The sequence below is a fragment of the Brassica napus genome, chromosome C9 (genome assembly GCF_020379485.1).
Source record: "Brassica napus cultivar Da-Ae chromosome C9, Da-Ae, whole genome shotgun sequence".
In the NCBI taxonomy this organism is placed as follows: Eukaryota; Viridiplantae; Streptophyta; class Magnoliopsida; order Brassicales; family Brassicaceae; genus Brassica; species Brassica napus.
The window spans coordinates 34,656,261-34,682,612 of NC_063452.1; the positions used below are offsets into that span (position 1 = coordinate 34,656,261).

The 26,352-nt window shown below is 36.6% G+C and overlaps 1 protein-coding gene across 2 annotated transcripts; it reads left to right on the forward strand.

Annotated features, from left to right (window-relative positions):
• The first annotated feature begins 18,096 nt into the window (after nt 1-18,096).
• LOC111210055 lies at nt 18,097-24,392 on the forward strand. 2 transcript variants are annotated; one of them, XM_048768456.1, is made up of 8 exons: nt 18,097-18,264; nt 18,383-18,663; nt 18,779-18,865; nt 19,143-19,361; nt 19,638-19,802; nt 20,633-20,686; nt 20,773-20,919; nt 23,833-24,392. In XM_048768456.1, exons 2-8 carry the CDS (start codon nt 18,448-18,450, stop codon nt 24,208-24,210), a joined length of 1,266 nt encoding a protein of 421 aa, XP_048624413.1. In that variant the 5' UTR covers nt 18,097-18,264; nt 18,383-18,447; the 3' UTR covers nt 24,211-24,392. The 2 variants fall into 2 exon arrangements, with proteins under 2 accessions (XP_048624413.1, XP_022566070.1); XM_022710349.2 differs by having other exon boundaries at nt 18,098-18,663.
• Nucleotides 24,393-26,352: the final 1,960 nt, after the last annotated feature.

Genomic DNA, 26,352 nt, shown 5'->3' on the forward strand with positions numbered 1-26,352 from the left:
AGTTTGTCAATGTGGTTTGTTTAGATGCTCCTTTTAATTACTCTTCTTTTGTATATGGGTCCATCCCTGAATATGAATGAAAGTGTTTAAGAAAATATATACCTTCGACTATATCGTTCAACCCAATATAATTTTAATTTTTCATAAACCAAGATTACTTTTCGATCTAATTTATATAATAAAATTAACTAAATTTTCGATAGTAATCTAAATATTTTTTAATTAATTTATAAACCTAAATCTGTATAAAAAATTAACATATATCAAAATTAAAAAAAATGCTCTAGTTTACTCTGAAATCCTTTAAAAATATCATATTCAAATTTTCTGCTAGGTTTGGACGTATGAATCGAATTCAAAAATTTGAATCGAATCAGATCTGATAAAAATGAATTTAAACTGATATGAACTTGATATAAATATGGAATGTCTCTTGTTTTACGGCATTTTGTGTTATGGGTTTTATCCAAACCAAATCCAAACCCAAATGGACTATCTTCCAACTCCTTATGACCCAAGCTGATTCTATCACGAGCAGAGTATTCACCAAGGCTGAAAAGTATGCTGACATATGCTCCAGGTCTCCACAAGTAGGTATGTATCCTTCCAACCCAATCACATATAATCATCTCTTCGAATTGATTCAAACCTACATATTTTTTGCCAAACTGGTAATAACTTGATCATCAGGTGGTCATTTACTGTGTTGTCTCGTTTGTTGGATCCATGGTGCGGCCCTGGATAGGCTGTCTAGTCCCTGAATCACTTGAAGGGGCGTGGGTGAAAGGATCAAGAGATTGTAGGTTTCTTGGATGGCGGATGGACTTCACCTTCGAGCTATGGATTGCTCAGAGGTTGTTTATGCTACTCCTGAGACACAGGGGCGTCCTGCTTGATGTCTAGGATGGATCACAGAAGATTAACTCTCCCTTAGTGTGATATAAACGTTCACCACTTGTGAACAAAGGAGACAGTGTCGTCTCAAGACTGGTTTGCACCAAAAAGAAGTTTATTGATAAAAAGAATGATTCAACGTTACATGGACGTGGTGCTGCTGTTTAAAAGCATAAAACATAAAACCCTAAGCCTAAACCAATGTGGTTTAGGAAAACCAAAACCAAATCCTATTGCTAATTGATTTAAAACACCAAACCGACTCCTAATGGGTTTATAAAGCCCAAAACCTCTTCCTAATGAGTTTACATAAATAATAAAACCAAATACACTTAAAATAGACCATAGTGGTCATGCATAATCATATTGGGCCAATCATAAACCAAGCTGGCTTGTCCTTCCACTTTTTGGGCCGATAAAGGCCTTTTTCGAACAACTCTTTCTTGGGCTCGATCCATCTTGTTCCAAGTCCGACCAAGCTGCTCCTTATGCTCATTTGGATGATAAAGGTCCTCATCATGTTCCATTTCCTGCTCTGGTTCTCAATCTTCCATTTCCAACTCAATTCACGCATATGTCGGTTTGACCAGTCCATTTCTCGATCAGACTGAATCTCCCATTCCATTTCCTGTCTAACCAGCTTCATCCTATCCATTTCCTTGTCAATAAGGGTTGTCACAGGTCGTCCATGATTGTTTAAAGTCAGTCCATGCTTTATAAAGGCCACATCAAGGCCCATAGCCTTTTCTCGGTCCAGTACCTCATGGATCAAGCCTTTTAGCTTTCCATAAAGCTCATCAGGTCGTGTCATGATCCATTTCCTAGCTCCTTCTCTCCTTGACTTCATGTTCTTTAGTACGGAGCTGATCAGGGTCACACCATCCTCTCTCCCTTCAAAAGGATTTGTCCTCAAATCCGAGACTTGTAAGATGATAGAAACATGATCATCTCCTGGATCAAATACCCAGGACTGCAATCCTTTTCCACGCTTCAGAGAGCTCTTGGAACCTTGCTCAATCATCTCTAAGCCCCTCACGTGCCTGAGTATGTAGCAAACAAAACTTTCCTTTCCATTTAACTCATAACCAGCTGCTGCTGCAAAAGATTTTCTCCATTTACTCCATAAGCACGCCTCAACCATGGCTGTCTCAGCATGTGTTCTATGCTCTCCCGGATAGAATGAGAGCATTAGATCTCTAAAAACAAGCAGAAACCTTGCTGATTGATCTGGTGGCCGAACTAGCTCCTTGTGGCTGCCTAGGAGAATATCTATGATTTCTCTCAATACACCTTGCCCAATGCTCATTATAACTTGGTTCTCATGCTGCATAGGGTCTGGTGGTCGTGTGTAATGATCCCCATATTCATTCTCAAGCTTTGGCATCTTTTTAACCACAGCAAGTTTCTGTTTTGTTGATCTCAGCTGGTTCTGATTAGTTATGGGACTAATCAAGGGCGTGTTACCTCCTATTTCTCCTCTATTTTTACTGCAGATACTCAAGATCACATCATCCTCTTTCCCTTCAAAAAGATTTGACCTCAAATCTTGTTTTTCAGGAGTGAAGAAACCTTGCAGATCAAGCTTGTATGTAACTGTTTTCTGCACCAGATTGTTGTTACTTCTTATACTAACACTGAAGCTTCCTTCTGGTTCAAAAACAACTTGCTGCAGGCCCTTAACAACTCTCAGATGTTCCACTAAGCTGAGCTGAAGACATACCAAAGGTCTGATTAGTAACTCACAAGCTAAAGACTTAAAGTTATCACCTTGCTCAACAGTAGGAAGCACCAATTCAAGAGCTTTAGATGACCCTCCAGGAACTTTTTCTTCTTGTTTTATTTGATCAGGCACGTGGCCACACTCAGCTTCTGCAACTTCTGCCTCCTCCTCGAGTTTAAAACCAAGAGTTGTTGGTTCTAGTTCAGTTTTATGACTCTCCTCAATCTGTTTTATTGGAGAAGCTAATATAGAAGCTTGCAGCTTTTCCTCCTCTTGTTTCAATGATAGAACAGGAACCACAAATCTTCTCTCAGCCGATTTTAATGTCAATTCAGACCAATAGGCAGGCTGATCTAAAGTAGTAAGCTTCGTTGCTGCTTCTGGTTTTAGTTTTGGAAGTTTCCACTGCGAGACAAACCTCTTCTTCATCAAGGTCTTCATCTCCACCCATGAAATAATTTGTGGTTTTTTGTCAAATCTCCTAGTCTGAGAAACTCTCTGCCACCATGAGAATGCACTTCCACAGAGTCCATTGACTGCTAGACATACCTTTTTCTTTTCAGTGTAGTATTGGAGTCCAAAGAGAAACTCCATCTTCTTTCCCAATCAAGGTATGCCTCTGTATCAATCTTTCCATAGAAGAATGGAATTGTAAGCTCTTGTTCATATCCAGACATAGAATACAGCTTGTTAACTGATAGATTTCGTGCTCCCTTGTTAAAACTTCAAACCCTAACCCTCAAGAGGCTCTGATACCACTTGGTGCGGCCCTGGATAGGCTGTCTAGTCCCTGAATCACTTGAAGGGGCGTGGGTGAAAGGATCAAGAGATTGTAGGTTTCTTGGATGGCGGATGGACTTCACCTTCGAGCTATGGATTGCTCAGAGGTTGTTTATGCTACTCCTGAGACACAGGGGCGTCCTGCTTGATGTCTAGGATGGATCACAGAAGATTAACTCTCCCTTAGTGTGATATAAACGTTCACCACTTGTGAACAAAGGAGACAGTGTCGTCTCAAGACTGGTTTGCACCAAAAAGAAGTTTATTGATAAAAAGAATGATTCAACGTTACATGGACGTGGTGCTGCTGTTTAAAAGCATAAAACATAAAACCCTAAGCCTAAACCAATGTGGTTTAGGAAAACCAAAACCAAATCCTATTGCTAATTGATTTAAAACACCAAACCGACTCCTAATGGGTTTATAAAGCCCAAAACCTCTTCCTAATGAGTTTACATAAATAATAAAACCAAATACACTTAAAATAGACCATAGTGGTCATGCATAATCATATTGGGCCAATCATAAACCAAGCTGGCTTGTCCTTCCACTTTTTGGGCCGATAAAGGCCTTTTTCGAACAACTCTTTCTTGGGCTCGATCCATCTTGTTCCAAGTCCGACCAAGCTGCTCCTTATGCTCATTTGGATGATAAAGGTCCTCATCATGTTCCATTTCCTGCTCTGGTTCTCAATCTTCCATTTCCAACTCAATTCACGCATATGTCGGTTTGACCAGTCCATTTCTCGATCAGACTGAATCTCCCATTCCATTTCCTGTCTAACCAGCTTCATCCTATCCATTTCCTTGTCAATAAGGGTTGTCACAGGTCGTCCATGATTGTTTAAAGTCAGTCCATGCTTTATAAAGGCCACATCAAGGCCCATAGCCTTTTCTCGGTCCAGTACCTCATGGATCAAGCCTTTTAGCTTTCCATAAAGCTCATCAGGTCGTGTCATGATCCATTTCCTAGCTCCTTCTCTCCTTGACTTCATGTTCTTTAGTACGGAGCTGATCAGGGTCACACCAATCCAGGACTTAGTGGGTAACAACATTCTCCAATTGGTTTCGTAGTGAAACTTTTGCTGAGTTGAGATGTGCAACACCTTATCGTCTAAGGATGAGAAATCAACAAAACCAAATGTTGCTGCAGCTGATTCCTTCTCAACCTGTTTGATCTTGTTCCTGTGATTACACAACTCTCCTCCAGGCTCAAATTAAACATTCTTCAACCCCAATTCGTGTCTTGAAAGTTCCACCGCTCTTGTCTTGTTCCAAGCAAAAGGACTGATCAGAAAGGTACCACATAATGTCTTTTGGAAACCATATGGATCAAAAAAAAAAAATAGATGTTCCAATCCACTATCTGTTTGTGGTTCCTTTAGTGCCTCCTTTCTATCATATCATGTTTGACAAGAACCAGGTCGTCCATCACTGTTGATCATCTTTCTGGCTGGTGATTGTTGGAATCTTTGTTTGATCTTCTTGAATTTGTGCTGCGCATTCCGGTTCTTCAACTTTGTGATCTGAGACAGCAGTGAGTCGCTCTTGTTTATGTGCTTCTAAGCATGGATGTGTTGTGTTGGTCTTTCTGAGTTGCTTCTCCACATCGATAATCACTTGAGACAGCTCCTTTATGTCCTCCTCACTGAACCAGCTTGTTGTCTTGCTGCCTTGTTGTTTCTGATCCGAGTTTGAAGGGTATAGCTTTGTCTAAGACTGCTTTTTAAGCAGCTCTTCGTGGTACTGTCTTGGAATGTATTGTCTACGCATCATAGCCCTCAATTTAAGCCATGTTTCTACTGGTTCTTTTCCAAAGCGTCTTCTGGATGTTACCAATTGATCCCACCAGCTTAATGCATAACCACAAAACTCAGCAGTTGCCATTTGAACCTTCTTTCGTTCAGCATAATGTTGACATTTGAAAACTAACTCAATCTTCTCTCCCCACTCCACATATACATATGGATCAGCCTTGCCATGATATGGAGGAAGCCTAAGTTTCAAACCAGTATGCTTCTGATCAAAACAAAATTAAAACAACATATCAAAATCACAAGCCCTAACCCTAACAAATCTGAACCCAAAACACAACAATCCAGTTTGAAACAAATCAACCATGAACATATTGATTATAAAAAAAAACCTAAACAGATTCAGATTGTAGAAAACAGATAAGATTCAAGGTAATTTCGATTTCAAGCAACCTGGTCAGATTAATTAACATAAAACTCTTAAACAGAAACAGATTGATAAGTCTTAACCTTAACAGAAACATATCACACAAATCAAATCAAAAACTGAATCTGCAAAGATATGAAGAGTCAAAAGAAATCAGAGAGATAGATGAAAAAAACTTCCTTTCCTTCCAGAGTTGCTCTGATACCACTTAATGAAATCCTAGGATGATGCTCTGGAAATGGGAAGAGAGAACAGGATGATAACCCTTGCAAAAAGATAATCAGACAATCAATCTGTATCAGGGCGTGTGGAACGATGCAGGACACAAGAGCTATGGATCAACTCCTGATACTCCAAAGGATACTGATTTAGATATCACACACTAAACCAGAAATCCCAAGCTGGATATTACACACCAGCAACTCCAAATCTTGTTGAAAGGACTTAGAAGAAAGAAAATAAGTTTTTGATTGAAAAAGGGTTACCGAATACATTATTTTTCGGCCAGAATATAAAGGAGAGAAGCTTGACATGCACAAGCTCTCGAAAACAAGAAAAAAAAATTAAAACTAAAGCTCTCTCGAAAACATAAACAAAGATAGTTTAATTTGAAATAAAACTAAGTTTTAAATAAAAGTTGTGCCTTGCTGGTCGTAGTGCTGGATTAACGAATGAGAGATATGTAAGTAAACTTGTGACCTCGTTAAAAACCTTATCGGGAAACTCATTGGCACAAAACCCGACAAAGAAAAAAGAGTGCACACGAGCTACTTGCTCATTCGTTAATCATCATGAACTTGGTTCAGCTTGGATTGTGATTAAGGTATTCCTGATAACATCTTTATTTCGGCTCAAGGACTCCTCAGATACAAGCTCTTCCTCAGCTACAAGCTCATCTTCATGTTGAAGTTCAAGCTGCCTATCCATGATCACATCAGCAGGTCTCTCTCTCTCTAACGAATCTTCATAAGACAATATCTGACAAAAAAAATTTAATTCATCACATAAATTGTTTAATTTAATAAAAACAAGGTTCCTAATATGTATCCTAGAATTGAACTTAACATATACCTTTATATACAAATAACATGGATAGTAGATTTGTCAATTATGTATATATTGTTTCAACTCAATCAAATTATTGGAGCAAAAAACAAAGCACACATGGTGTCCATGATTAAAGTTCAAAAAGGCAAAAGAAGAACCTAATGATCTTCAGCCAAAGTTGGCACCAAATATGTTAGTAGTGAATTTATATATAATGAATACGAGTGCTCTCTTACGTCAGCATTGTGTAAGAAAAAAAAACATTTCATATTTTCATCTGTTTGCTCATACGGGGTGGTATTCTCTACTTTTTGTTAGTGCATTGACTGAATATTAATTATAAAATCAAGTTGTTATATGTTCCTATATTCTACATTTCTAGTATATGTCCCAAAGTAAAACCACAAGACGAATAAGTTTCGTAGCTTGGTCGTGTGACATGCAATACTTTAGATTCAATAAATAATCATGGAGTGTTTTTCTTGGCTTTTTTTTGTCATCTAAAGATTATATTAAACATGTGAAATACATTTGTTACACAACTAAGCCGACAAAAAACACATTTCTTCCAGAGCAATAAGCCGGCAAGGTAATCGTTACCCCCGAGAGACAGATAAAACCAACAACGATTACATAACTATAAAAACAACGGGTGGAAAAAATCACTATGAACTTCTGAAACAAGCAAGGGTCCTCAAATATGTGAAGCAAGTCGAAACCAGAAGCCAGATTGAATATGAAGGCGTTGAAGGTCTGATTTATTAGGGATTCGAGAAGAGCTCGAAGACAAGTTCCGACAAGAAACCACGAGTTACCGACACTCGAGATCAAGCTTCAACTGAGAGAAACCACGAGATTATGGATCTATATCCGAGCAGATGACGAAAAAAAACGGTTGACAATCAACTACTCAAAGACCTAACGTGATTGAGCTACAGCTCCACAATTCCTTACCAAGAATTCCGGAAACCCACGGTTACAAACCAAGGAATAGCACAACTTCACATCCTGAAGCTTCACACTGGACAGATCACACCAAACCCAGGGTCGGACGACGAAACCTTACCGCTCCCAACCTGAGAAGATATAAGACGCCATTGAGGCCAGCTAGAACCAAATACCACAGCAGAACAACCCAACCCGTAGAGAATAAGCGGCCACAAACTAGCAGAGCCTCAAGACCCACAAGCTCCAGAAGGTCAAATAAATCAGATTCACATTCCTCAATTTTTAACAAAACAAGCCATAGCTTAAATACCCTTCGACAGAGACAAACAAAGGATATAGAGGAGGTCGAATACGAAGAGCCTTCGCTGACCCGCCTGAGAAACGCTTCACCCGATTCGATGGAAGAAGTAACACTCCGACCAGAAAACAGATTCGAAATTGGAGAAGCAGCCCACGCAAGACAATACAGTGATGAGTAAATCAGAGAGACTCTCCTAGAGGTCCAGAACGTCAAAGTCTCAGAGACATTCAGTAGACAGACCTAGAAGTGACCACAGTGGTCACGCACCTTCAAGTGAGAGGACATCAGGAACACCGTACCAAGAAACAAGTAGAGGCGGTAGATCGATGAGCTTCACCGGACCCGAACCTTGCCTGATTCTACAGATCTGACCCAGATCTACAAAGGCACTGGTGCTAAACAAACCTCTTACTTGAAGCTCCTTTAATATACTTTCTGCGCACCTCACCGAAGCTCCAGCGACGAGACAGACCCCTGCACGTCGTTGTAGATCCGCCGGACGTGCCGATGAAAACCAGAGCTTTCAAGTATGTCGATGGAGTTAAGAAAGAGTCGATATAAAGGAGATGATACAGCTAAGAACAAAAAGAGAGAAGAATGAGATGATACAGCTAAGAACACCTAGCAAGCAAGGCGGCGGCTCTTTAGGTTAAAAACGACAAGAGAGTAATCGGGTTTGCGTGTGTCTGTAATGCAAGTTCTAGACCGTCTCTTTTCCCATGACGTCTGACCTACATCTGTAAATACACGATTGGCGACCATAATTGTCTCTCGATTTTACAAATAGAACAAAATTTAAAAAATGTATAGCAGAAAGTAGATATGTAAGAATATTTGTTTATTCTAAGATTTCCCAAATAACCATGTCTTTCGAACTTATTAAGCATGGTTTAACTGGAGTAGTAGAATGATGGATGATTTATCGACAAGTGATTCACGATACCATGCGAGTAATGCCAAAGTAAGGGGAATGTCATGTGGTGATGAAGGGTGAATAAACAATACTTTCGAGTCTAAGAAAAATTAACGCACCCCCTCCCCCCCCGCACCGAATGGCGCACAAGAGCCGAATAAACGTGTGTGGGAGGTTCATTATATGTGGGTGGTCGGAGTGTTACAATAATATGATTAATCTAAGTAAAAAAGATGAGTTTTAAATTCACCAAATAGTAAATAAGTAACTGTATTCAATTTCATACGATAACTAAATAAAGAAACAACTTAAATCAAGGTTTAAAAGTACATTCACAGGTTTTGAAAATTGATTTGATGATCAAATCCTAACCTAGGATACTAATCAAACATTTAAATTGTAATTCTTAGGTTTAGGAACACACAAAAAAAATTAATCCCCTTCATGATCCTAATCCGTACATTAGTTAACTAACATCAATTTCATTGGTTAATTATAAGTAAGTATGCATTATTCTAACTCCATTCAACCACAAATCGTTTTATGAATCAATTTCCATAGGCCTAATATGCTAAGCAATAAGAATATTTCATTCAAGTATTTCACGGAACACCTTCCGTGAACAAAAAACCTAAGATTTATGGGTTTTCAACCCTAATTTATCATGAAAACACCAATCAAATAAGGATCATATATATTAAGCACAAATCAACCTTATCATTCGAACTCATAAGTCTATCAAGTGAATACTCACTAATTATCATGAAATCCCTTAAACACATGTAACAATTAGGGATAAACATACTAGACAAGTAGCAAATCACAATTAAACTTACAAAAAGATATAAACAAAAGATAAAATATCCAAACTTTAACAATTGTAGCAACTTTTCTTGAGAAAAAGAGTAAGGCAAAATCTAAAACTCATACAAGGTCAACCCAACAATCCTGGGTCAACCCAATATTCATAGTTAAAATCTGCCCGTCATGCCGACAGCGGCCGGCTCCCGTCTTCGATATCCACCTGTGGCCATACTTTTTCCCTCACAGCCTGCTTTAGCCTCGGCCATAGACCGCGGGCCCACCTTATCGATCCATCGTTTCTTTGTCGTGCCCAGATTTGACCCCCATCTGTGTCATGTGGCCTGCCTTCCTTCGTAATCGCGACATGGCCTTTCCCGTGGTCCGTATCCGCAACGAGTATTCAAATAGTATGGCCAACATCTTCCACAACCTTGGGTCACAGAATCACATATCAAAAATTGCACTCTCTCGACCAAGATCCAATTTCTCATCGGCGACCTTGTTCCAGCCGCGTTTGTCACCTGCAGCCGTCTTGTACCATTGCCACCCGCTCTCAACCATGATACAAGCCCACGATCAACCTACATCCATTACTATTTCCCTACCACAAAAGCTCTGCGGCGGCGGTCAGATCCTTCCCACGACAACACCCCCCCCCCCCAAACCAACTTATAGCCAATGTCTGCACACCAAGCCATTCCTTCACTCATTTCTTTGTTTTCTGCTCTATTCCGTCCCAAACCGCTCCAAACTCCAATGGAACCACTCCAAGAATTAATGCACTCAAATGGACATGTATATTCACCAAAACATCTTAATGCGCGAGAAAAAAAAAACCTGAATGATCAAGTAACAAATAGCTAAAAACCATTAAAACACTATATATTAACTCACTTATCTATTACATGTCCACAAGTAAACAAATCAAATGTTCTGCTATTTAGCTCATGCCTTAAAAACCATATATTATCATGTCCCCTAACCATTTAACTTTTATTACGATCAAGGTGAATTCTGAAAACTGGAAAAGTGACCACAAACCATTTGGCTAGGAAGAAGGCTTCAAAACTGGTGTTTCAAGGAGGTGTATGAAGTTTATGGTAATTTACCCTCAAATGCACGATGAAAAGCAAGACATGTTGTAAAAACAAGGGAGAAAGGGACAATTGATGCATACACGGAGTTGCTTCCTCAAGTTATACAAATTCCCAAACCATTCCTTAATTATACCCACATAACAAGCTAAGAGATTCAAAATGACACTTCTACCCTTTTCAAAAGATTTCAACCACATTCCTTGGATAAATTCACATTCGAAAGTTCATTTTCAATTTTTTTTTCTAGCTTTAAACTCTTTTCTTTTTCCACTTTTTGACTCTTTAATAGATATCTTTGTTTTCTTTTTCATTAGTGGATTCTTTTTTCCGTAAAGCTTAGATTTTTATTTTACTCTTTGTTTTGGATCCTTGGGATGTTTCATCTTCACCAAAAACATATTTCTTTCTTCCTTTCATTGATAACAATCCCTCAAATGAAACTATCCTAAAACCAATATAAATTGAAGTTTAAATCACATCTAAGTGTTGCAATCCTTAAAATGAGGCCAATTCTAAGGAAGATTATCTTTGTCATCCCAATACTAAAAAGTTTTTACACATGTATGAAAGAATGAAGACTTCACTCATCAAATAATAGTGTGGGCTAGAAAGGAGTGGATTGGGATTCAAGGGAAGGTATACTTGGACTAACAAGAGAGTGATATGAAAAATATTATGATCCAATCATGATGATCCATAGTTCATGCACTGCAAGCCTATAAGTGAGACAGTTAAATGATTTATTAAGTCCGAATTCACATGGATAGCATCAAAACAAAAAAAACTTCCATCAAAACATGAACAAGTAAACTGAGAGATCCAAATATATTTTTCCATTTTTGGTTTGTCAAAGGTTCGGGTCTACTAAATTAAATGACTAAACATAATTATTCACAAAACAAGCTCAATCATTGTTCACAATTCAAATGCAACTGCAACCTATATCAATCAAAACTCAATCCTAAATGCAAATGAAGCATGGGAACCTATACTTTTCGAAAAAAAAATTATTTCTTTTGGTGCAGTTTTTTATGTAATAAATATTCAAAATACAATGCATGAAACTCAAGACAATAAACAAAGCAGAACACATGGTGAGATATAATAATCTCTCCCCAAACTTACTTCACATAGAGGGCTGTATGTGAAATCAAACTTAAAAGAGACATCAAAAGAGAAAGAAAAGATGATCAAACCTAAATATCTACAAAATTAGAGGGGCACTTACAGTGAAGTTGGTTTGGATGAGGGAATATAAGGATGAGAGTAGGATGCGCTATGTGGCGATTTGGACATGACCCCATTATAATAAGGAGAATTCCCCTCCCCACCAACTTATTGGTTGCCATCTTGCATTATTCCAATGTTTCTAACCTATTCAAACACACAAAAACAAGATAAAAATATACAGTATTATTTACAGAGGATATCATGAGAATTTTTTCCAAGTTAGTTTGTTTAAAGTTATTAACTTGACTTTCTTTTATTTGGCTAGTGGGAGGAGAATCTTTCTCACCTTCACAACTAATGGTCAAGATTTGAGTGAAAAGCTCTTGAATCTTGATTGGGTCACCTTGAAGCTGAGAAGTTATGATGACACTTGAACATAAGAATGTTTTAGACTTTTCCTTGCATTTACCTTGTACAATAATTTTTCCATCCTTTAGCTTCATTGGGTGAAGAGTAAGGGTGTGCAGTGATTTTATAAAATTTGGAGATTAAAGTTCTTTCATCTTCTTCTTCTTTACATGAGTAGTCATAGTTACTATACGAACATATTCCTTTTGGGCTTTCCAAGTGATCATCACACATCCTTTGAAGAGCCTCTTCACCAAATCTTCCTTTATCTAACTCTTAGTTTAGAGTTGACCTTTCTTCCACAAATGAAACTACTTCATACATATGTACTTACAGCAGGAAGCTCTTTGATGGTGATTGTATCATCAGAGAAGGTGATTGTACCATCAGAGATGGTGATCCATATTTTCTTTCAACAGGAAGCTCTCTGATGGTGATTGTACTACAATACTTATTTCGAGTTATTGGAGACTGTTTTGTTGATGTTATGGAGAGCCACCCTTGTAGAGGTCTACGAAATGTCCCACAATATTTAAGAAATGTGTTCCTAAGATCAACGTGGCTCACTTCCCATTCACCATGCCTAAAACAGTAGAGTCAATTTGAATGGTGCACCCTCCAACATTCATAGTGAAGTATTTAATGATGTAAATTTGGCTGTAGGAGAAAAATCTCAGAACATGAGTGAGGAAGTGTTGTTTCCATATTTTTGATCCCTACACTCTTCACCATCTCCATTGAAATCACCATCTCCATCTCCATGGTCTCAAATCACTCTGTGCTTATCCTTCATTACTTTTCCAAAGATCTCCTCTCATATTTTCGATGAATAAATACAAGTGTAGAATAATTGATTTTGTAAGACCCTATCCCGGCCGATTAGGCCGCGGTCGATGCCTCACGTCGCTCGGTCCATACCCTGACCGAACCTCTCAAAATTTTCACCCTTTATTTAAAACATCGCCCATAGGGGAGGGGTAACTCAGATCTTAGATCAAGACTACCATAGTCTTTCCTAGCTTAGATCAATACAAGACATACGCAGTGGAATAACATCTATCATCCATTGGTCTATAACCAATCTAATACTCGCCCGGTCGAATCACCTCAGCTAACGGTTAGTACTCTCAACTACCAGTTAGCTCAAAGGTCGATCCTAGACCCGAATCAAGTCATACGAATCTGAGGTTCCATTCCCCTAGTCCATTCTATCTAGAACTAAGCAAGAGTTTCTAGATCATACCTTAGCCACATCCACGGAGCTGGTTAGCTCATCGGTCCAGCTACTCTAGCTGAATGAACTCGTAAACCAGCTGATCGAGCTGTCACACTCGAACTGAGCTAAGACCGAGATATGGCCAGCTGCCATATACTGCGTCCAGCTCCTTTACACATAAAACAACTCCCCTAGGTACTTAGTCATTCAGCCAACCATCCCCACTGACTTAGGTAACCTTTGAGAAGTCTTCAAACAACTAAGGACATGCATTTGGCCCTTCCCGGCTCATGCTTCATTCAACATCCCGGCTCATGCTTCATTCAACATCCTTTAGCTTATCAGCTTATGATACCAAGTCCAGCTCATGGACTAACAATGTCAAGTCCTCTCATGGACTAGTAATGCCCATCAGATCGTAAGTCAATCAACCAACCACCCCACATGACTCATAACGGATGAGTCTTCACACATACTCAACCGGCCATGGAACCTTGTCCCAACGGAGCCGATCAGTCTTGCTCTAACATCCGGTGCATCCTTTGATCAATCAGAGCAGACACCTTATTTCATCACCAATGGATCAGGTCGTTCATCCTTGCCCAAGATCAGAAAACACACGGCTCAGTACTTATGGTCCACACTACCAAGTACTAGCAATACTCTTCTTTATGGCTCTTATCCAATGCTTTGCACATAGCTTACCAACACCAATGTTGATAACTAACATTCCTTATGATCAATGATCATAAATGACAAACATATCAAAACACACAAGCATATGATCAGATAACCTAACACAAGGATCTATCATTGCATGGTTGGTTCCTTATCTAAACATCAAGTTACTCATCACGCCCAAATCTGGCCAATTTCGAAAGTACTCCAAAAACTATTAAAATTCATGTAAATTCATGATAAATCCCAAATAATAGATTCTTATAATCAGAATCCAATGAATCGACCCGGATCATATGGATCCTGACCATGAACAGTACGGCTAAGGCCATGGGCATCATTCCTGAACCGGCCAAGGCCATGGTTCAGTGCCATCAAGTCTGATCCAACAGACTACACCATGTAAACATAGTTTACATCACAATATATGGTCTTTAAGGGGCGTGCCTTACTTGGCCTCAACAGCACCACAAGAGACATAAACAGGAACAAGGAAGTAATCATAAAGTATTACCTTGTACATGTTTCTAGATCTTGTGCCTTCCCTTATCATAGACGACCATGCACCACCAGAGCACGCCTCCATCATTGTCTTATCACATAGCTCCAGTATTGATAAGATCTATTCAAGGGTCGCACCAACTTCCCATCCATGGGACTTCCATGAAACCAGTTTCTACACTGCATCCGCGTTCAAGGCTGTTCATGCCATTGAGAGTGGAGTCCGGCCTTCTCTCTTCCCTCCTGACCATTTGCGTGTGTTCCCAGGACACAGAGGAAGCCTAGGACGTGATCATCCATGATCAATCACCATCAAAGGGTCATTCTTAACTCCCCTTGTGATTGCCCATAAAACTGCCTCTTTGCTGCCTTCACACCACTCTTGATCTTGGATGGAGCAATCCGACTCTCTCTCTCTTTTTCTCTGGTTTTCTTTGTGTTTTAGGGTGTAGAAGGAAGCTCTGGCGTGCCTGCAAAGGCACGGACTTTCCTTCCTTATATAGGAGAAGGGGTGGTTACTTTTTAACCATTGCATCCCTTCGGTATCATTTCTGGCCATTGATTTAATCAATGGACCAGATCACACCCCTTTGCCTATGGCAGTTACCAGACGTCCTGGAACTGTCAAACCACTCCTGGACATGTCCAAAACAAGCCCACACGGATTGCCCATGCCCATGGCTTGACCAGAAGAGCCCACCGGTCCATAGCCATCCTTGGCCAACCAACCGGCCCAGTAACCGCCCATAACTGTCACACTGGTCCGAGCTTCCAACACTCCATCCAGATGAGTTGAGCTGACTCCCAGCTGTCTCAGCTGAGTGATCTAGTATTCCAGCTAGCTGAGCTACCTGAACTTGATGTGAGCTACAATGAGCTTGTCCGAGCTTCGCCCAGCTGACCGAGCTTCATTCTCGCATCGTCCAGCTATCTCATCACTCGTCCAACTTGCTCTCTTCATCTTATTCAATCCTGCTAAGTCCCTTGGTGTATTTCCAGACCTAGACTTGGTTTTCTCATGATCCATCCTGATCATTCACTTCATCACATCCTGTTCACGATCAATTCCCATGATCTGAACCAAAGCAGTCTCGTTTCTGTTGAAACGTCTATGTCCCATGTCAAGTTCCAGGAACGAGGACATGACAAGTCTCTCCCACTTAGGATGGATTCGTCCTCGAATCCAGTGGTGCTGACGTCCTGTCTCAAGACAATTGGTTCCAATCGAACTCTTTGCATCCGGAACATGGAGCATGCTCGATTGGTTCTTCCTAACCAATTCGTTGCATCTCTCTCCTTGTTCCTTCTCACTGATCACATCTCGATCATCATATATACGAGTCTCCCCCACTTGATAGAGATTTAACCCAAAATCTTATCAAGTGGTTCATCTGGTTTTGCTTATGGCACCCTTACTTGGCTACTTCGACCACAGTCGAGGGTCCATCAGGCACCCATACAAAGACATGACTTGTGTCACTGGTCCAACTCTCCAGGTTGGGGTCCTAGTAGACACCAAGTCCATATCTATCTTTTGAATGTCGTCTACTCTAGACTTTATCCTTGTTCGAATCTTAGTCCATGAATAGATCAAATTCAGTCCCTAGGAACATACTGTGTACTCAAGTCTTAGTAGATTTAAACAATCTCTAAGCCACTCAATGCACCAGTCGAGTCCTAGCGAACATGTTCCAATCTTTAGGCTGCTCACTCTACCATGAGTCCTAACAGATTGTTCTGTTTCCTTAAGTCCTTCCCGGACACTACGGTTTATGATTCCAGCCACCAATTACTGGATTGTCCTTAGCCAGCCATAGCCTTTCCCAGCTTGGCCATACTGCTATCTTAGTCCTTCCAAGACTAAACCGCCTCAACATGACTTCTGTCCACACCGGACTTTGTCATATTTCAATCCTGGTCCATTTAGGATGTGATCATATTCCGGTTCTGGTCCACTCAGGGACTCGACCGTGCATTCCGACCATAGGTCCATCTCCGAGTAGGTCGTGTCCTGACCCTCGTCCCTTACCGGACTTGATCATATTGCGGTTCTGGTCCACTCCGAGACTCAACCGTCTCACCCCAACCATCGGTCAATGTCTGACTTGGTTGTGCCGCGATCCTCATCCCTCACCGGACAAGATCGTCTATATTCCAACCATAGGTCAATCTCCGACTTGGTTGTGCTCCGATCCTCATCCCTCACTAAACTTGATCGACTTCAGCTCGGCCATCTCGGCAGGAGCCAAACAATAGGGACTTTTGGACATTGGGGCCGTGCCTGGCTCCAATTCTGCTATGAACAGGTCAGTCATATCAGGGGTAATGCCCTGTAGCGCCCGAAACACGTCCTCGAACTCACTGACCAGCGGAATCCCGTCCGGGTTACCACCTTTATGACCTCCGCAGTGGTAATAGTAGCCAAGTACGCCTTTCAACCATTTGCAAGCATCCGTTCCGCACGGACTGCTGAAACCACAGAGGTCGAACAAATTGCTTGGAAGCTAATCGGGGCTTCACAACCCATCTCACACTGCACCCGTACACGGTGATAGTCAAGGGTGGCCCTATGTTTTCCAAGCCAGTCATACCTAAAATCACTTCATGATTCTCAAGGCGGACAACAATCAGATCCGCAGGCATTACTCTCTCTGTGATCAACAATCAGATCCGCAGGAAAACATTTAGAGTTTAACACTAGGATTTTTTAGAAAAACAATCAATCAATTTTGATAGAATTTTGAATATCTATGGATTATAAAACTTATCAAATATAATATAACTCATTTCTTCAAATACTGATTTTAGAAGTATATATATTATAATATATTAGATATGAAACCATATAGAGAAATGTAAATTATCTATCCTTATATGTAACATAACATCTTAATACAATGCATTCAACCATTAAATTTATTTAATGCAAGTCAATACATAAATTAATGCATGCTTTTTCTTCACTTTCTACTCTATTCATGTTTTGTATTGTGGAAACTCATGAATAATTCATTTCCAATAGAACATTATTTTCCCTGCTATAATAGAGTTACTCTAAAATAGATAAATTATAGAGGAGAAAATTGTGCTCCATTGTCTAAATAGTTTACATTACGAAGAAAGTTACGGATAAGATGACAAACAGAGTTTTTTTTTTTTTTGTAACACAAACAAACAGAGTTTAAGCCTTAATTTTTCCAAGTGATAGATCCATGTCCCATCGTCATCATGTGTTGCTAGATAATTATCATTATTAGCTTATTACCATTTCGAGTGAAGTAAAGAAGATGCTTAAGTAATGTTCAAAAAAAGAAGATGCTTAAGTGAACATGAGGTTATGGGTAAAAAACTTGGGGAAAGGCAAAAAGCAAAAAGCAAAAAGGCCCACCCTCTAAGCACTCTCTTTTAAATGGTAATTCGTGCCTGTCAAAGCCTACACTGTCAGAAACACAACCCCAAAGCCACTTAACTTCATATCTTTCTCTCCTTTTTTATTTCTTTATTTTAAAGCAAAAGCTAGATATCAGAGAGAAAGTTTGAGATTCTACAAACCCGAAGAAACCCCCTAAAAAAAAGAGGAAATAGCATTTAACCGAAAATAACACTGGTAGTTTTTGTTTGCTTGCTCTCTGTTTTCCTCTGTCTGGACATTGGGATTAAACCAACTTATCATTCTCATTCCTCCTTCTTCTTCTACTCTTCTTTGTTCTTGTGCAAAAAAACAGGAAAGCACAAGGAGACAAATAGACCTATCCATTTCATTACAAAACAGTCCTTACATTCTCTAGTTATGGCTTCTTCTTCTTCATTTTCTTCTCCAACTGTCACATCCAAATTTATTGGGTTTCTTCTTCTTCTTCTCTCTCTTCAACCAGACTTGTCACTTGGGTCGGATCTTCATTATAAGAACCAAACTTCCTTCAGACCCAAGAGAGAGATTCAGAAACTTAGAAAAGTAGAAGAATATCTCAAGAGAATCAACAAGCCTTCCATCAAAACAATCCACGTAACCAAACATACCCTTATTATGGAAGCCTATGTTTCTTTTTAAATTTATGAGAACTTGTTTTTGTTATTTAGTCAAAAAAAAAAAACTTGTTTTTGTTATTTTGAAACTGTAGAGCCCAGATGGAGATGTAATAGAATGTGTACCGTCACATCTGCAACCAGCATTTGATCATCCCCAGCTAAGAGGGCAGAAACCACTGGTAATTAATTTTCTCTTTCACTGTACTTGTTTTATAATTTTAGAAAAGAAAGTATTTTTATAAATCCAAGAGCGTGTGGTGTAGAGGTATGTTTGAGTGAATAGAGGATTCCACATGTAGGTCAAAGCCAGAAATCAAGTTCCAACGAAATATGAAACTCGTTCTCCTCTTGGCAGCCACATCCACTCTGGGCATTTCAGCTATTAGTCTGAGTTTATACAAAATCTATTTGGTTATTGAAAGAAAACGTGATTATATATATATGGAAAACATGCAGGATTTGCCAGAGATGCCAAGTATTGCAATTGCAAATGAAACAACAAATGAAGAAAATTTTAATCAGTTATGGAGTCAGTCGGGTGAATGTTGTCCAATTGGGTCAATACCGATGAGAAGGACGACGAAGACTGATGTTTTGAGGGCAAGATCAGTTAGACGGTTTGGTCGGAGACTGAAGAAACCAATCAGACGAGACTCCTCCGGAGGCGGTCACGAGGTAACTTATTCTACACCTCTCTTACGAATCCATAATGCGGGAGAATAGTATTGTATTCTTAATGCTTTTTACTTTTTAACTTTTGTTGGTTCAATAAAGCATTTTATTCTCCAACATGAGATAAAAGCATTCTAAAAATGATTCGTTTGAGAAAAGAAAAGGGTCTTTGAATGTTCAAACTATGTTCTTGATACTGAAAATAAAGTGTAAACCTAAAATTAATTATAAAGGTGTAAGATTTAAAGGTTTTTCATTAATAGATTAGTTTACATGCAGCACGCAGTCGTGTTTGTTAATGGAGAACAGTACTATGGAGCAAAAGCAAGCATTAACGTGTGGACGCCACGTGTCACTGATGCTTACGAGTTTAGTTTATCTCAGATTTGGCTAATCTCTGGCTCATTTGGCCATGACTTAAATACCATTGAAGCTGGTTGGCAGGTACCACTCGTTTTACTATATAAGCATTATTTCTGATTATTTAAAGAACAAAAAAAATTGTTGATTACTAACCATTAATTAGCTAATAAATATTTTTTTTTTTGAAAAAAGAGCTAATTAGCTGATAAATATTTCATCACTAAAAGAATCAGCCTAAGTTTCTTTCGGCAAAAAGGATCTTCGTTGAGTGATAAGAATCAACCTAGCTATAAAACATATTTAGATTGTTTATTTACATTTTATATTTTCATTTTTATATATTAAGTGAATACTTTTCAGATAAACTCAAAACTATCATCATATTATACACAACTTTTATATTGCAAAGCGGACGGGATTTAATAGTGTTTTCTATGTTTTGATATTTTACGACATAAGTTCAAAAACAATTAAAATTAGCTCCCGAAACAATCAATTTTTATTAGTTTATTAATTTTATAAAATCATTTACAATATCTTAATTTTCTCTAAAATAAAGAAATTATAAATAGGTGTGTAATTTACTTCGGTAAATGCATTTAAATATTATTTATGTTCTTCTTACTTTAAGTACAGAGAAATGCTATTTACCTTTAAATATAGAAGAAAAAGTAACAATTTATATTTTATAAAAAGAAATATAAGTATATTATAGTAGATTTGTAGCTAAACGTAGCTATAAAAACAAATATAGAGATATGTTAGAAATATTTTAAATGGAGAACCACCCCACTATTCTAGTATACAGTAGTAAGTTGGAAAAGAATGAGGATAAAGAGTGGGTCCAGTAATTAAGTTGGTGATTAGTCCTTATTGATTAGTAATTATAGAGCATTTGAAATCTCTTTCAGGTTAGTCCTGAGCTATACGGAGATAATTATCCAAGATTCTTCACATATTGGACGGTAAAGACGAGTTCTCTATTTTTATTTATTTATGTATGTATGTTACTATTATGGAAACGAAATTGAATTTAATATTTGAAAAGCAGACAGATGCATACCAAGCGACTGGATGCTACAATTTACTTTGCTCAGGGTTCGTACAAACCAACAATAAAATTGCAATTGGCGCAGCGATTTCCCCAAGGTCCTCTTACAATGGAAGACAATTTGACCTCGGCTTAATGATTTGGAAGGTCAGTCTTCTTTTCTTCCATTTATTTCCCCACTTCTAAACATATTTTATCTATTCAATTTATTGATAAGGTCAAAAAAATTCCTGAAAACTTACAATTTGTGAAAATATAATTAATTCCTAAAAGCTTGCAATTTGTCCTTATACATAGTTGATATTGGTCAACCCAAATACAATATTGATCTATTTAATATTCTATTTCATATCAGTTTTTGATGAAAATTATGGTAGAATCAAGTCATAGTAGTGCGTGCATGTGATGTTTTGAATTAACCAATAACCTTTTGATTTAAATGAATCGGAATGTGTAGTTTAGCGCATTAACAGGTGCCCTTCTTCTTTTCTTTCTAGACACTATCAAGAAGTAGAATTTGACGACCCGCTATTACAATTTAAAATGTTTTCTGTAATTAATACTTCGTTTATGTGTTTGCTTCAAACTTAGGCCGTTAAGATAAGTTCATAAAAAAGCACTATGACCGACACACATTAAGTCAATAACGCATAATCCGCTACGAATATGTTTGCTAAAAATCCTTTGTTTTAGACCGACACATTAAAAAATAAGCTTATCACACAACTGTTAATTTGAGCCCCTCCAACCATTCTTTCATTGTCTTTTAAAAAATGTTTTGCACCTACTTTTCTTTATTTCACATTACATAAATCTACTTTTTTAACACATGACATATATATATAATATACATATGAATAGTATATAGTAATTTGAGCCCCTCCAACTATTAATTTGAGCCCTACTAACCATTCTTTCATTGTGTTTTAAAAGTATGTTTTCATGTACTTTTCTTTATTCGTTACATAAATCTACTTTTTAAGACATGACGTAGATATAATATACATATGAACAGTATTATACTAAATGGTAAAGTGCGAAACAACTGCGGTGTAGTTGAAGTAGTAAACAAAACATATAGATATATAGATATATGTAGAGATTTTTGTTACTATTAATAAGAGTGCGGTGCGGGGCAGACTGTCACCATTCGGATCCTAATTCTTCCCTAGTGAGCAGTGAATGGTCGCATATATTTGATATCATGTCTACTTACTCTATCTTCCCAGCACAATTTTTCTTTAAACATTGCCCATGAAAAAATTGCAAGGATCAGACAATCCATGACTACGTCCGTTCACTCGGTCCATGAGTCTCATTTCGTGCCAAGAGGATTGTATTTCTTTTCCAGAGGTTCAAAAGACTTATTTATTGATCTTATCATTACCATTTGACATTTTCCGTGCGTTAACCTTACTGTTATTGCAAATTATTTTTCGATATGTCACACATCCTTCTACTATTCAAACTCAAACACACTTAACTATAGAATCTTTCTTTTGAATGTGTGACCAAAAAAAGTAAATACACTTTAATGATATAGGTAATTAAATCAATTTTCTTTAAGTCTTTCAACATATACTACAAACTGGGATGTACATTTCACTCCTTCTCACAAAACACAACATCTTTGTGTTGCGCCCCAAGAATGTAATCATCTTACTGTAAAATCCACAAAACTTGTTTACAAAACCTGCAATCACCACGTGACATTTTTTCGTGCTTTGGCCTCATTTACCTAATGACGCGAATTATTTTCCGATAAATCATTCATCTTTCCACTATGCCAATTCAGGATGCTTAATTTTGAAGTACTTTTTAGACGTGCGAACGAAAAAAAAGTAAATACACTTTAACGATAGAAGTAATTAAATCAGTTTTCTTAAGTTTTTCAACATATACAGTATCCTGGAAAGATTCAAAAACTTTACACAAAACTATCATGGTAATCATTGGGGGCGATAATTTTTTTTTGTCGTAGACATAACCAAGGTAAACAAAACGAACGGAATATATTAACCTAAAAATATACAACTCATCAAACAAATGAAAATGACCCCTTGAAATGCTTAACTTTTACAATGTGTGTGTCACAGTAGTTTCTTTGAAATTTGAATACAAGCAAATCTTTGGGAACAATAAAAAAAAAGGAACCAACTTCGAATTTCATAAGTCGGAGTAATAAAAAAAAGGTAACGTCAGTTTTTTCAAAAAAAAAATTGTTAATAAATAAAAAGGCTTGATTTGGTGAGAGCACTAAATTGAAGATATGAAATTGATGACAACTTCATCACATCAACTAAAAACCTATATGGGAAATGTACGTTGATCTCCCTTAAGTATTAAAAAATATACTTCCTCAGATTGCCAAAAAATATCACTTTGACATTTTAAACATAAATTAAGAAAATAATTAAAATGTATTAATTTTTTTATTAATTAAATTAATTTAATAGATAGTATTTAAGATAAATAAAATTATTTAAAAGATTAAAACATTTTGTAATTAATATTAGATTTAAAGTAAATATAAATTGCATTAGAACTATAAAATAACCCTTTTTGTATTAAAAAAATGTTAAAATGAACTCTTTGTGAAAAAATATTAGAGTTAACTTTAAATGGTAACTCAACTAACGATGGTTAAGTAAAAAAATACTTATAATGAAGGTTTTATACATTATTTAGTTATCCTCAGCTATGCGAAATCATTCATTTTGGTTTTGAAGGCTTAGATTGTTTGCTTGCTTTTTATCTTAAAGACACAACAACCATTAACTTTTTTAATACCTCGGTTGCTAAGAGTAAACGCAATCACTAAACAAAAACATGATGGTAACATGTCAGGTGTTGAGTTCGCTAATTAAGAAATTATATATATATATATATATCCATTCATAACTTCTTAAATAGAATCGTGGCCAGTGTAGCTTTTACCCCAAAAGCATTATGGGTTTCATAGTGTTTTGATATTGTTCTCTCATTTATATTATTCTTTTTTTTCTTTCTCTTGGACCTAAACGTGGTGTACCCAATTGTGGTTAATTAACAATAACGCAGGATCCGAAACATGGGCATTGGTGGCTTCAACTAGGAAATGGACTTCTTCTGGGTTACTGGCCAGTCTTTTTATTCAGTCACTTGAGGAGTCATGCAAGTATGGTTCAATTTGGCGGCGAAGTTGTTAACAGCCGGTCAAGCGGCGGTCACACAGGAACACAGATGGGAAGTGGCCATTTCGCAGATGAAGGCTTTGAGAAAGCTGCATACTTCAGGAACTTACAAGTTGTAGACTGGGACAACAATCTCTTGCCTCTGAGTAATCTCCATGTCTTGGCTGATCACCCGGCTTGTTATAACATCAGACAAGGTAAAAACAATGTATGGGGGACTTACTTTTACTACGGAGGACCTGGTCGGAACCCTCGGTGTCCTTGACTAACCTCAAACGATGAAATGAAATATTTTGTGTGAATTAGTGCTATAATCATGTTATTAAGATTTTTATTTTCTTCTTATTAGATTGCTTTATTTTCTTCTTTTGCTCTCTTTTTTTTTTCTAAGATTGTTTTCAGAAACATTAACAGTATTTTTTATGTGAAAAAAGATATATTTTTCTATTTGGAGAATTTTGTCAACATCAGTTCTAACAGTTTTTTTATCCGGAGAATTTCGGTTTTAAATACCGCTCATATTTACTCGATCTTTTGAAATTTTGTCAACAGGTAGGCATATACCCTGAATCCGCAATTCTAATATTGTATATTTATTTAATGGAAATTTGCTAAAACAGAATAAATTACCATAAATATTTTTGGATCCATTTTGGACTTTAGATATCCCTCGATTACTTAAAAATTCATAGAAAATATTTTAAGAGTCAGAAAATATGAAAAATTATACACAATGTACATAAAAAGAAGCAATTATATGAAACATATTTGTGTTGAGTAAATTGTCTATAAAATATAATTGCATTTTTTGATCTACTATCTGGTCAAATATATTTTAGTTTCAGCTAATTACATAGTATCTACATTTCTTAGAACGTAATATCTACGTAATGGTCACTAAGCGAAATCTATAACTGTTTCATTATGATTTCAAATACAAATATGATTTATTACCTTGGCCGCACATCCACACCATGAATATTGAGATAAAGACAACAACCCGCAACGAGGAAAAGAAGCAACGAAGACTAGACTTGATTTACCGAAGTCTTCGTCGGAAGATAAAAAATGATTAAGATTTGCTGTAAAAGATTTAAGGATAAAAGGTTTTTGTTTAATAAAAAAACTGCTTTCTAATCTTTTATGAGTTTGGATTTATGAATATGATCAGAAGGGCTTAATTTGGTTTAACAAAATCTCTTATATATTAATTGATAAGCATTACAATATATTTGGTAGCCACATGTCATCACTATAATAATTCTTAAAATCATTAGAAAAATAGGCTGATCCATCTAAACATATATTATACGTTTTATTAAACTAACTATCAAATTGATTACTAGTTTATAAAAAAATATTATACATCTTTCCTTAAATAAAGTTACAGAATTACCTAATATGATTATTATATATATATATATGAAAATTAATGATTATGAATAATAAAGATTTGATAATAATTTTTGTGTTCTCCCTATATTTTTTAATTTTATATTGTTAAAAGAAATTAAACAATTACAATAACCATAAAATAAAAAAAAATTAGATTTTTTCTTATATGCTATATTTTGAATTTTCTATAAATTATTAAGAAGTTAAAAGTCTCACATTGAAAGTTTTGTGATCAATTGGTTAACTTTTAAATTAAACTATATACCATAAAAATACATAAATCTGTTTTTGAAATTTTCATTGAAAAAATGTTGAGATTTTAATATTTTAATTTTGAAATTTTCATCGAAAAAATCTCACATTGAAAATGTTGTGATTATTGGTTTAAGTTTATATTACAGCAATTATACAAGTGGTAATAAAATTATATGAGTAGGAAGTCTCAATAATAAATATTTAAATTATAATATACAATATATCTGTGTAAATATCATTAAAATGTAATTATATACCATATAAAATAAATAAAATGATTATTTTGATTTATTTATCAAAACAATTATTGTAAGGAAACAAGAGATATTGTTTTGATTTATTTGCTTACTATAATTTAATTATATATATAATATGTAAATGAAAACAAAATAAATAATAATATGTAAAAATCATTTGCATAAAAATCCTAATATATATGTAAAAAAAATTGCGACTTACTTAAAATAGAAAAAGGTACATTCATACTCGAGACATGTATAATTTTGACAAAAATCTTACCTTAGTGGACTGTTTAGTATAAGCTCATCGTTTATTCCATGTAATATGTGATAATGTATTAAAAAAAAGAATTATAATATTTTCTAAAATCTCAGAAGATTTTTGAAGATTTTAAAGGTATAGTTTTTAAAATAAAATAATTCATTACTAAATATTGTATGTTAAATGGTTATCGTGGAAACCCAATATATGTATTCAACATTTTAGTTTATAATCAGAAAATATAATTATTGTTATA